Genomic DNA, 13,208 nt, shown 5'->3' on the forward strand with positions numbered 1-13,208 from the left:
ACCAATTCAGACCACAAATTTTTATCAGACCCTCCTAGAACCTTCCGCATGCCAATTTTCAGACGAATCAGGGCAAGTCTTTTTCGGCAGTAAAAATGTTTAACGAAAAAAATGGCGAAAAGTATCTTTTGACTCCAAATTACGATTAAGGACTCCTAAAGACCTCTCACAAACAACGATCTGGAACAAGCACTTCGCTGGTTTGTTCCGCGGCTTCGTTGGCATGGCTAACCGTGCCAGAGCACGCTTAGTTCGAAGCCAGACGCGACGAGTGTTTTTCTAAATGTTCGATCTTTATATTAATAATTATAAGAAATTGATATTATTAATAATATTTAATGAATGTCATGATCTTTTCACTGTCATGATGTGCAATATTTTTTGTGAAAATATTCGATCTGACAGGACTCGTACCAGCGTCTCTTGCTTCAACTCTGCTACGGCACTACGGCAAAAATACCGTTTAAACCCAATACGAAGATCTGCAATAAGCGCGTGGAGAAATTTATAAGGTCTGCTGACTGGTCTGGTTGTGGCCACGGTGAGGCAATAGACGTTCGATTTCAGTCGGGTCTATGGAGTTTTTCTTTGCGTTTGTTCGATCTTTGTATTAATAATAATTATTATTATTTAAAATGTATGTTTTGTTCCGCAGTACTTCCTATTGCACTAGTGTAAAACCTTTGTATTTTCCTTGTTGGTTTTTTGTAACTATAATTTATTTTTATCGTAATTTCCAGTTCGATTTCTGTGTTCTGCGATGAATTGAAATCGCTATGGAACGGATCTAGGTATACTGCATTAAGTTCGTTTTTTTCTGTTTGAGCATGATTTTCATAAAATTTGTAAAGAACAACAGCGAACTCATCGTTAAAAGAATTCATTAGCGTCTTCAAATGTCATAATTTCAAGATTGAATATAATAAATTCATTAGACTTTTCAAGTTATACTAAAGGCCTGTCTAGGTCTGGAAATAAAATCATTTTTAAAATAACTAATTAGTATGTAACCTGACTGATATCTACTCTCAGTTTCTTAGTTTCTTAACGTTGATTGACATCTAGCCGCCAAAAAAAGATTTTCAGCACATCTGCACATCCTGCATAGGTCCACATTAAGTTAGTTCACGTAATATCAAATGTACTGATTCGACCGATTTACAATAAAAGATCAACTACTTTATTACAAAAAATGTAGTAGATAATTCCTTTACGAAATACGCCACGCGAGAAAGTGGTAAAACTGACAAAAAAGTTCCCGTTATCGGGGACAGATGGCACGTTTCACGAAAAAATAATTTGTGTCCGAGTTACCAACGCAGTGTTCTTTTGCCATGGCTTAGCTTTATGCTTTTTGACCCTTATATAAAATAATTTCCTCTGAACTTTCGTCACGTCATGAACTCACTACGCCATTCAGCTTCTATGAACTCTGTTTAAGAATTCTGTAGTTTATTTGATATAATTATACACCGAATATATTTTATTCAATTTATGTAAAACATAACTTTCAAACTGAAATATCTTTAATTCCAGACTTCTCAGAATAGTAAACCCAAAACAAATTTGTTCAGGAATTTAAACTCTATATTTTCACTCTATATTTTCACATATTTTTCATAACAGACGCGTACAAATTATGTCAACAAAAATTTATATGGGAGTTCGCCATTGTTCTTTACGAGAACGGTAGCTCAGTATGAGAACGGTTTCTCTCAATGGACGGTTCAAATCCCTGCGTGCGGCATGTGTGTGAATGTGATAAAGGTAATGAAACCTGCATGTGGAAGATAGTTCACAACCATTGGGAAATGTATGTAATTCCCAATCCTCACTAAGCCAGAGTGGCAGACTGTGGCTTTAACCATAGTATAAATAAGACAAGTAGCGCAACTCCCGCCACCATAATTTTGAATTTGAGACACTTGTTCAAACAACCATAAACAACAATCACGACTAAAACGTCTTATATTTGATTACATTTTTTTAAACACTAAACGAATGCTTCAATTCTATAACGAATGGCGCGTGTGACAACCCGCATTGTGCAACTCTAGTACACCGCGAGATTATGCAAATGAGTGCGCTTCTACGTTTGTTTGGAGTTACCATACTTGTCTTTTTATACACCTAAACCATCTCTTCTTAGAAGAAACCTGCGCCCAGCAGTGGGATGTGTAATTGGTTGATGACAATGATTATATAGTATATGATGTATATATTAGTTGTTATAGTTTCAGTGTTTGAGTTTTGGTTTTTTATTACTTTAGCTTTTGAAAGGTGTGAAGTTTTTTTACGGCACTTTTGCTTAGATTCCAATATAGTAAATTGAACCAAATTACAGAATGAAAGGCTGGACTTATGGCCACATAAACACCACAAATGCTGTGTCCTCTAGTTAGAACTATCTTTCAAATTAGATTTTGTCAACAACATAAAATGGTTTTGTACTCTGTAAAGGCGGTGATCGCCAATCGAAAGTGTAGATCGTGGCATATCTACAAAAAATTAAATTAAAAATAAATATTCCCCTTTATATTATAATTAATATTTAATTAATAAGTATCTCCTATTATATTTACAAATACAGTAAAGAAACTTATAGCGATCTACTGAAGACACCCTAATTTTTTATCTGTTTATCTGTCCATTTGTGTATGCTAATCTACACAATGGCCGACTGAATTTGGACGTGGTCGTCACTTATGACATTTTATTTTATTTGAATCGGATGACAAATAAAAAACATATTATGATGTCTATTATAAAGTGCGTCGTGTGTCCCTTGCGTAAGTCAGAATGAAGTGCGAACACTGACCAAATCATTGGGTTATTCGCGTAAATAGTACGAAAATGTTAGTCATCCGTAAATCTACAAAAAAATTACGTATACGATATACCTAGTTTTTATGTTTAAGCTATAATAACGTTTAATGGCAATTGGATTACTTGGCTACTCCGCGAACCCATTAAGGTTATTAGATCTTGCAAAATAGTTGCGGTCTTGTTGAATGTTTTTCATGCAGTTAATTTTGCCACCCTCCTTCCGAATCGTTAATAAAATGGGTCGGTATCATAATGACTATCTTCAAAATGACCTGATCAGCATAATGACTAGATCGCAAAACGACCACCTCTGCAGAAAGACTATAACTTACAATGACTTGGTAGAAAAACGACTATTTTTTTATTTTATTTTATTTTTTATAAAAAATAAGTGCGCATTTGACCTCCATCTCACTTGATAGAAAGTGACAATGAGGTCGACGATGTAGCATGCACACCTAAGTAATGCGAAATCACTCTCGCCTTGAAAAGGTAGGGAATACCACTCTCTAGCCGCTCGCCATATAAATGTGGAAGCAAAACGCTTCGTGCGAATCCTAGGAATATCCACAACATAGGGGTGGAATCCCAGACCACGTCCCCTGATGATGGAAAAGGGAAGGCGGAATCAAATTATGCAATTCCATCTCACACTTACACTAGATATCGAAATGACCATAATCGTTAAATAGACGACATGGTAAAACGACAAGCTACACTTCAGTTAAAAATTTTTTGTTAAAAAACGTTACGAATGAAAATAAAGTTACAAACTTAGTTCTATTTTATACTTTTAATTGTAGTTAATAGTAGAAATATTTTTGAGAAATGTTCAAATGTCAGTCTTCCTAAGGTTCGCGTGGCTAAAGCTTCTATTTATTTTCAATGTAGATTAATGTAGGCTTGTGCTGCATTCGAATATTCCACATGCGATTTGAATTAAAAAACACTGTAGATATATAAGGGCATTATAATTTTATATTTTATGATAATTTTTAGTTCGCAAGGTTGGTCGTGGTAGCATAAAAAAACAAAAATACTAATTATAAAAATTTTGTTTCATATTTTTATGCTGACACTGAATGATTAACCAAACTGTACTTTAAAAAAAGCAATAAAACTAGTTATTTTGCTACCTTGTCGTTTTACCATGTGGTCCATTTAAAGTCATTTTGCTACCAAGTCGTCGTAAGTTATAGTCTTTCAGCAGAGAGGGTCGTTTTGCGATCTAGTCCTTATGCTGATCAGGTAATTTTGAAAATGTATTCATTATGAGACCGACCCAACAAAATAAATAACACAAAACAACTGCAAAAATACACTCCACCACCAAAAATACATTCGATAAGTGTTTCGGCTCTGTATGAAGCACCATCAGGAGCTGTTGACTAATAATAATGAATGAGAATTAAAATATTCAACATAAGCACAGCTATTTTGCATTATCCAACCTTCACTGGGTCCATTCGATTTTTTATCGTGCAATATTATTTAATATTCGAGCATTGTATCGTGAAATATTATTTAATAATTACACAATAATATGCTGTGAGAGTCAGAATTTGTCCTACGATGCAGTAAAACCTTTCCGGAAATCCCGAATTCAAAATAGTAATCAATAAATTTTTGGTGGTTTTAACAACTATATGTCGCTTCTTGTAGCTGTGTATATTGTACACAATATATACATGCATCTGTATATGTGGAATGTGGAACACCTTTTTCCGACCATTGCACGAAATAAACTATATTAAGGACACGCGCTTGTAACCTTTTCAATCAAAACAAGGTAAGATATTGACATATGAAGAGGCTGTATGGTGGTACCTTTGCCTACTTACCCAAATAAATGGCGGAATTTATTTTTTTTTAAATTACGAAAATATTTACAATTTTATTTTCGCTACAACTTCGTTATGATAGAGGTACAATTTTTTTAAGAATAAGTACTAAATAGTACAATTTTTGGTACATTTTTTGGTACCAAATATGTCAGGATTCGTTAAGGTGCACACGACACTCTGAAATCTCAACTTATTTTGTCTTATTTCTTAGAAACTAACCAGCAGATCGAGCTGGAGTTTCCTTTACTTCAGAGTAATTACTTATTAAGGTACACATTTTTGGAATAACAAGTTTTTATAGTTGTCAAATAAATGCTGGTAATCCGAGGTACACCCGCCATACTGACAGTCAATACGGCGGGTGTACCTTTGATATTGCTATAACTTCGTTCTTATGGAGGTACAAATTTTTTAAACAGAAACAATGTGAAAAGTAGAGGTCATTTCGTGATTTTTATCTATCGAGGAAACTTTATTGTTTTATGTTTCTGATTAGTGTCTATGCTTGAATATATCGTGTAGTTACTCATATAATATTTTATCTTTAACTTTAAAGTGGACATATCCTCTTTAAAGTTAAAAATAACCCTTCTAAAATCAAATCGAAGATTAGGAATTTTTCCTCTGCTCCCTCTTAAGGTACACCCACCGTGACTCTCACTAATAAATATACTTGAATATTTAAATAATAAAAATTGCCACGGAAATTAGGTAGTGAACACTAGTCATAACGTCTGAATCTACTATAAAATAACAATAGCGTTTTGTATTTTTAAAATAAATTGAAATTTATCCTTATTAAAATGTATGTTTTGGTCATGTGGGATATTTAATGAAGATAACATTTTCCTATATCTTCTACAGCGCTGTCATTCTACTAGTACCGCTTGGTGAGGGAACGCACCCATACAAACGTGACGTCATTTTTTTCATTCTTTTTTAGAAATACAATTTCTTTTTTCAGGCTTCGACAAGTCCCAGAGCGGCCTCCGAAACTGTCGCCTCTGACTCTCGCAGAGATGAACAACCTCAATCTGAAACAATCGCCGATCGCGTATCCTAAAATTGAGGAGTTCACAACAGACCACGACTACGAAGCACTGAGTCCTTCTTACAATTTAAACAAGCCCACACGTCCTGCGCCTAGACCTCCAGCAACTAAATCTCCTATACCTGTGTCCCATGGGAGCCCTTTGCCAAGTGTTCCCGGACCTACATCGCCGGTGGTTCCGTCTAGGAAAAAGGGACCTGCTCCGTTGCCCAGAAATACCATATACAAAACGTTAGATGGATACAATGGAATGGAAGGCGTACCGTTCGTTTTAAATCCCAAGTTGAGAGGACTCCCCAGTGATGCTTGGGTAAGTTTTTTGTGTTCTGTTTTATTAGACTTGTATTGGAAGGATTGGATAGCATCGATTGGTGATTATTGATCTCTGACTATTTTATGTCGTCCCTTCAAATTTTTGGTCATAATTGAATAAGGGAGTCACCACACCTTAATGCGGAATCGGCTTGCGCCGGACAGAAAAGCTTTATGCCTTTTTCGCTCTTATTACAAGGTGTGGTGATTACTTATGACAAACTTACTTTTGGCTTTTAAAAGCAGTCATTCTCCTCCAATCATCGTAATTTACCTCGAAAATCGATAAAGATTATACAATATTCTGCGTTATAGTTTTTACGGCAGGGACATTAATAATGGATACTCTGAGGTTGTTTAACTCAAATGTTTTGTGTTGTTTACTTAAACGACTGCCTATGAAATGTCAATGATGTGCGGTAAGATGATGTTTACTTTCCAGTTGCACACGTTGCACTCACTGCAGCATCAGCAATTTTTGTCATGAATGAATGACGCCTGTCCCTGATGCTACGATGATGATGCCCTTTTCTTCTTATAGCTGTTTTACGTTTGTCTATAGACGCGGTCAAGTAGGCATCAACCCTTAATATTTTTTTCTTCCATTTATTGCCCCCAAAATGAGTTTTTATTGTTAAACTCATATTTTATAACATATTATAACAGTTTTGTGTGGCAAATTGTACACCGCCTGCGGGCTTACAGGAGAAACTACTCACCGTTGACCGACTTTATACGTTGATTTTATGATACTGACCCGATTATTGAGGTTCGCCTATGTCCAGCTGTGGACATCATTCAACTGAAATTATTGTCGGATTGTTTCTACAAACCGATTCCTTACGTTCTCAAACTCGTATCTTATAAAGATTATTCATGAGATAGCAAAACTTCTATTTATTTTAAATTTCTTATTAATGGTGTTGGATGCATTACTTTAAGAACAGGTAAAAGCCAATGTGTGAATATAAAGGAAATGTGACGTGAAATCAGCCTGCAAAATTTATATATAATAACGCACACACTCAACATAGCCCCGCACTAGGGAAACCCTGTGTCGCGGGTGCCGTGGACACACATAGACAAATTACACCCAAACTCACGAGAGGAATAAATGTAGGCCATACAAATATTTCTCCCGGCCCGGGAATCGAACCTGGGACCTCTGCGTGGCAGTCCGGCATGGTAACCGTTCGGCCACAGAGGCAGTTAAACACATTACAATACAATACATTTTTTTGCATTTCAGTAACTTTGTGCTATAAGATACGAGTTTGAGAAAGCAAGGCGACGAAATACCCCACTGGTTGGAATTTGTGGAATTTTTCCAAATATACTGCAAACTCATGGTATAGGCTACAGTTCATTTATAAATGGTATTTAGTTTCGAGCAAAACATTATTGAATTTGTTCGACATGTGAGAAAAATAAATAAAATAGAAACTCCATTTATATATCCGGTACTTTGATATGATTGGTACGTGCCGTATTTTAATAAACATCGACTCTAGCGTCGATTGATACGATAAATGCAGTCGGATATTATGACTTGTAGACGTTTAGATAAACACGTTTATGCAATAACTATTGTGTTGTCATTAAATAACATTGGTGTTGCGTGTCCTTATAAGCGATGTTGTCGTGGAACATCTACGGGTTATAACACGGATGTTGTTACGAATTGGTACGCTGTCCGCTGGTTCTTACCGTGGCTTAGTTGGCGTAGCGTCTGGCGCGGTTTGCTAGAAGACGTCGGTTCGAATCCGGGCGGATCGAAGGAATTTTTTCTAAGTGTTCGATCTTTGTATTAATAATTATAACAATAGATCTATGATGTTTGAAATAAATTTTGTATATGATAAATGCGTAAATGATAAATGCGTAAATGTTTATTTAGAAAGAGCAACCCCTACGTTTCTTGCTCATTCTTCTCACGGGAATCTGCCATTTTTTTTTTGTTACCAAGTGACGGGACGCCTAAATCGTGGGCCTAGTGGTAAGCGACACGGCTGTCCATAACAGTTGCAGTGCCATTAGAGCTTTAAAACGCAAAGATCTGAGGGGCACTGCCACTGCGCCCGTCACCATGAGACATAAGTTGACAAGTCCCAGATGCCTCTAATTACACCAGCACCTTCATTTATCCTTCAAAACCGGAAAGTAATTATGCTGACATTACTGCTTGGCGGAAGAAGTAGGTAAGGTGGAAGTACTTCCTTAGAGGATCTCTTTCAGAAGGAGCTCTACTACTACTAAGAAGTGTAGCTTGAACAATGTGACGATTTCATGTGTAATAAAGATTATTTTACTTTGACACTCGCCTTTTCGACAGCATACGGTGCATTTTGCTTAGAGATTATATCGCCGACATTAATAGAATTTTTATCCTGTAAAAACATGCTGTTATGGCAATTTACATCCGTATTTTATTGTACTCAATAAAAAATAAATAATAAGTTTAAAGGACTTGTACCGAATTAGTATGGAGCTTGGAACTTTATTCCAAGAAAAATTTAACAAGCCTCAATTTTTTGGCTAGATATAAGCTTGAAATAAAGAGCTTAAAATAATTTTTAAAAATATTGTGACCTGCATTTTTTATTTATTTATTTAAAACAAAAGTGTGGTAGATATGTTTAATTAATTCCAGCAACACTGCGATACTAAAAAAAGTCCAAAAAGCCGCAACACTTAAACGCCAAAGTATTCAAAATCATAATTCTTCACTTCACTTTTTATTTTTATGGCTCCATCAATATGAGAACTGATGATTTTGCCAATGTCACAGTTGAAAGAAAAAAAAACGAAACAAAAAAAAAAATTTTCGCTAAGCTCTAATAGGACATTAACCGGTGTTGGTAAGTTGGACTACGGGAGTACTCAGTTGAGAATGTAAAACAAAACAGCAAAACAATATTTATAAATATATGTTATTTAAGTGGATAAATTTACATAGAGTAACAATATGGGGGGAGAAGACTAAAGTTAAGAGGTTGTTTATGTTCATGGGGCGGGGGAATTTTGGAGAAAGTAAGTTATAAAGTGGAACAGCAATATTAGGACAATTGAAAATGGGATTGCGTTCCGTTTTACTTTACATAGTATTAAAAATCCCTAACGATTTTCTGTAAATTGCACGTCAAAAATAATTTGTTTTTAATTCAGACTGTTTAGATTTTGAGAGCTCTTTACAAAAAACCAACTCATAGCCTGGTTAAATTTTCCATTTATTTTAGTATCACTGAAGGAACAACCTTTAATACTATGTTTTAATTACAGGCGCAGCTGCCTGTGATAAAGGCACGCACACGTTTCGAGCTGGATCGTGAGTATTCGTACAGCTTCACAGCGGAGCGGCAGACGTGAGACCTGCTCTCACCGCTTCCGCAGTCATGCGGTTGACTGTACGCCACACTGGTATTTTATTATGTAACATGAGTTTGAAATTTCATTGAAAGGGGTTGGGACATTTAGGTATAGCTGTGGAATTCCATTTGCAACTTGACGCGAACCAACTTATAAAAATTTATTTCAACTTTATGAAACCCACAACACATTCATTTGGTTTAAAAAGATTATAAAAATTAACATTTATGATTTTTAAAACCGGTCTTGGAAATCCGTCACATTTGTACCAATTGACCTGTATGGGATATTTTAAGGGGTAATTCTACCAACTTATATAGTCAAATGTTACGTACCACCCAGTGGCGAAATGTGGATTTTAGAAGTTAGATGGGCGGCTGACAAATTTTGACTATTTTTAATTAAAAAATAATACAGGCCACTATCGTGACTCATTCATTATTTATTCTTTTTTCAAAATTAGCGACACTCTTTTGTTTATTACGTTTCGCTTTGAATGGACAAAATGACGACAGAAAATAAGCAAAATAAACATTTTGCTTGACAAATAAATGAGTAACAATTTTTTTAACAGAGTAATGTCTCTTTTTAACAAATATAATAAGCGCATTTTTTATTTCTACATACTGAAAAAAGATATCCATACCCAGGTCGTATTTTATTTCGTACTTTGGTAGATTACTTTTCAGCCGCCTTTCAATGAATTCTTGGGACAATAACATTTGCATTGCCACTCAGAGCTTTACATTGCAAAGATCTGAAGGGCAGTGCCACTGCATCCGTCGCTTTGAGACACAAAATTGTCAAGTCCCATGACATTGTCAGCTGCTAAATAAAATGACCCAACTCCTTTAGTTTGTTGTGAGTTTTACGAGGTTTATTGTATATACGACGGTAATGGTAGGTTGTACATAGAACAAAGTGACTACAAGGGCAGTAAATGTAAAGATGATGTTTTTTTTTCAATTTGAAATTATTGACATAGTGCAAATTATATTATTTATTCGATCTTATATCCTTTTGTTTATTATGTGAACATATGATCTGTAATAGTGAAATTCTTTACTATTTGTAGTAATAAATATGTAGTGATTTAATTATGGATTTAGTATAATGGAAACGAGTGAAATTATGTAAGGTGTAACATTCACTATCCTACACGTTGGTTGATTAAAACAGTAAAGTTGTACAACTGGTCGGGTAGTGAATAGTAAGCTTTAAATTAAGACTGCAACACGGAGGATTGATAATTCGTAAATACGTATTTTAAATTGCAAAATTTTATCTTAATAATTAATGTTCTATGATAAATGACTACTTGCATGAATTTTCAACTTACGTCTATGTAACTTAGTATTTCTTGAGATTCGAAAATGTAGTCCTTAATTTTACGGTTGTGTCTACAATGTGACAAATATATTTAAAACTTATTGGTTGTTCATGCCCCAACGTGAGTTTTTATATAAGTGAATTGAAGATTTTCAAAGGGCATCGATCATATTAAGACGCATCATTGGTGACTACAAATCTATCAAAGCGTGTTGTACCGATTTGTTGTCCGACATGTGGACTGGATTTGTTGGTCAATGATTGATTTATGTTAGTTGCAATTAGTCGGCATATCTTTTTGTATGTACGTCATATCAAATTTTTAATGAACTTTCTGTGCTCATTCAACAATAATTTTGAATAATTACCTTTTAGGTAGATATTGTAGATTACCTATTCGATATCTAGGGCGTTTTTACCATAGTTCATTACGTACGGCCATATTTTAGAAGACGTGTCTGATTCGCACATCTTTGATACAAGATAAAGAGACAAATATATATATGTGACAATGACGTTCTAATCTCTTCATTTTCGTTTATACGGTGCCGTTTACTTCGTAAACTGTCTTTATACACATTAAAATAAAGTTTTTTTTTCTTTAAACCATTTATTAAAAGATACATTTACCTGTCTCATATATCTTTTGTATTTGAGAAAGAGACAAATATATCTAACGGCACATTTATAATCCTTTTATTTTCAAAGTTTTATTAATCTTCCTTAATTTATTAAATTCTTTGCACGCATTAAAGAAAGTTTGCCTTATAATTGTAATTTGGAGGAAGTAAGTGTAGACGCGAAGGTCTTGATTGTGGTAGACTGATCTGATCGAATTACGCGCTTGTTGGGATATTCACACTTCTTTTTGTGGAATCGGTGGCACACCCCGGACACTCCGTACAACAGTCAAAAATTAGTTACCTACTACTACTGCATACAGGAAGGCGCTATCAGCACACGCGCAAATGTTTGCGTGAATTACCAGGATTTCTCATCACTTTCTCGAACGTATTTTTTTTAAAGAGATTTGTCACAAAACGCGACTACGCCGCTCTATACGTATATTTATACAATAAAGTAGAGAGAGAATTGAAGCAGGTTATAGTTGCCTTAACTGCAAGCCATCTTTGCATCCTGGCTTCTCTTGATAGAGGAAAGGCCAAGAAGCTGTTGCATCCGCCAATTTGTCTAAACTGGTCACACATAGCAGCTACATCAAATCTAAACGAATCGTTTCGTTCACACTCCATCAGTATATGATATACGTCCTTATTCACGTCACATACAGCCCAGTTTGGTGACTCTGTTTTCTTCATCATATACGCAAAACTTTCTCGAACGTTACTCGTGTGTTACGTGGTCAGAGCGGCAACATAGCGAAAATTCTAATGCGAATCAGTTATCTATTAATAGAATCCCAATAATTACACATGTTCATTAGGTATTTATATCGATATAATATTTTATTTTTCATTAATTCACTAAGTAGAATAATATTGAAGATTTATTTTTAAAATATATTAAAAGCACTTAAAATGTTGTGTTTTGGACAGGTACTTCTAAATAAAGTAACCAAGGTATTTGAAATTGCGTGTCCAAGTTAATAATTAGGTGTATTTTCACTACGTAATATTTATCGGCAATACAAAGTGCAAAATTCGAGAACCCTTTTCTACTAGCTCACGAAATTATGGCGTCTTATTATATTGATATAATAAAGCTGTATTATGTATTACTCTGCACTAAACAAATGAAGAAAACAATAACTGAATGAGTCTCAGACAAGTTTTTTTTACAGACTTCGTTTCATCTTTCGGAAAACGAAAGGTACTCCTCTCTTTATCCCGTTTAGATGACGATAAACAGCCGTACACAGCACAATTCACAAACATTATAAATAGTAACGTAAAATGATGTTATATATTAACGTACAAGTAATGAATAAATGCAAACTATATAAACATCAAAGCCGTCTTAGCGCTAAAACGGGTCACCGACAGCCTTGTTGTCGTTCAGTCAATGTGACCGTCAATTTGCGGGATGTGGTGCGGTTTCTAAAGCTAGGGAGGGGTCGAGAGTGTCGGGTCTCGTTACTTTTTTGTTCTCTGTCCGTGGCGTGCATTACAAGGGCCCCCTTTTAATTAGACGCTGATAGAACCTCTGCAATGACGCCACTGTTAACAAATGCTATTAACGAGGCGGAGTGTGTACTCCTTATCGAAATACAGCTCTTTTTTATTTATTAAGTAGAAAAATTAAGAGAAATTAAGAGTCTATGCTACCTTAAATGGCTTTGGTTGATTTCGCATAACAGTGAAATTGTTAAGAGCTCTTATGCCAAAAAAGTTTTGACGTTGGCTCCGCCCAAATTTGGGAAACAAATATATGCCTGAAGTTCGCGTGACATGCGACAGGAGATGTTGAATTTTGCTCATCTCTTTTATTTTTAAATATATTTGGCAAGTAGGGAATTGTCT

The 13,208-nt window shown here is 35.1% G+C and overlaps 1 protein-coding gene across 2 annotated transcripts in view; it reads left to right on the plus strand.

Annotated features, from left to right (window-relative positions):
* The window catches only part of LOC113232973, a 49,425-nt gene extending 39,310 nt beyond the window's left edge, over nt 1-10,115 (plus strand). Inside the window, exons 5-7 of one of the 2 annotated variants that reach the window (XM_026467896.1) lie at nt 741-791; nt 5,635-6,031; nt 9,313-10,115. In XM_026467896.1, coding sequence (XP_026323681.1) covers nt 741-791; nt 5,635-6,031; nt 9,313-9,399 — 535 coding nt within the window. In that variant the 3' untranslated portion in view covers nt 9,400-10,115. The remainder of the gene's footprint in view (nt 1-740; nt 792-5,634; nt 6,032-9,312) is intronic. The other variant, XM_026467897.1, reaches the window with a different exon arrangement.
* The last annotated feature ends 3,093 nt before the right edge of the window (nt 10,116-13,208 follow it).

The sequence above is a fragment of the Hyposmocoma kahamanoa genome, unplaced genomic scaffold (assembly GCF_003589595.1).
Source record: "Hyposmocoma kahamanoa isolate Upper Pololo Valley unplaced genomic scaffold, ASM358959v1 78, whole genome shotgun sequence".
In the NCBI taxonomy this organism is placed as follows: Eukaryota; Metazoa; Arthropoda; class Insecta; order Lepidoptera; family Cosmopterigidae; genus Hyposmocoma; species Hyposmocoma kahamanoa.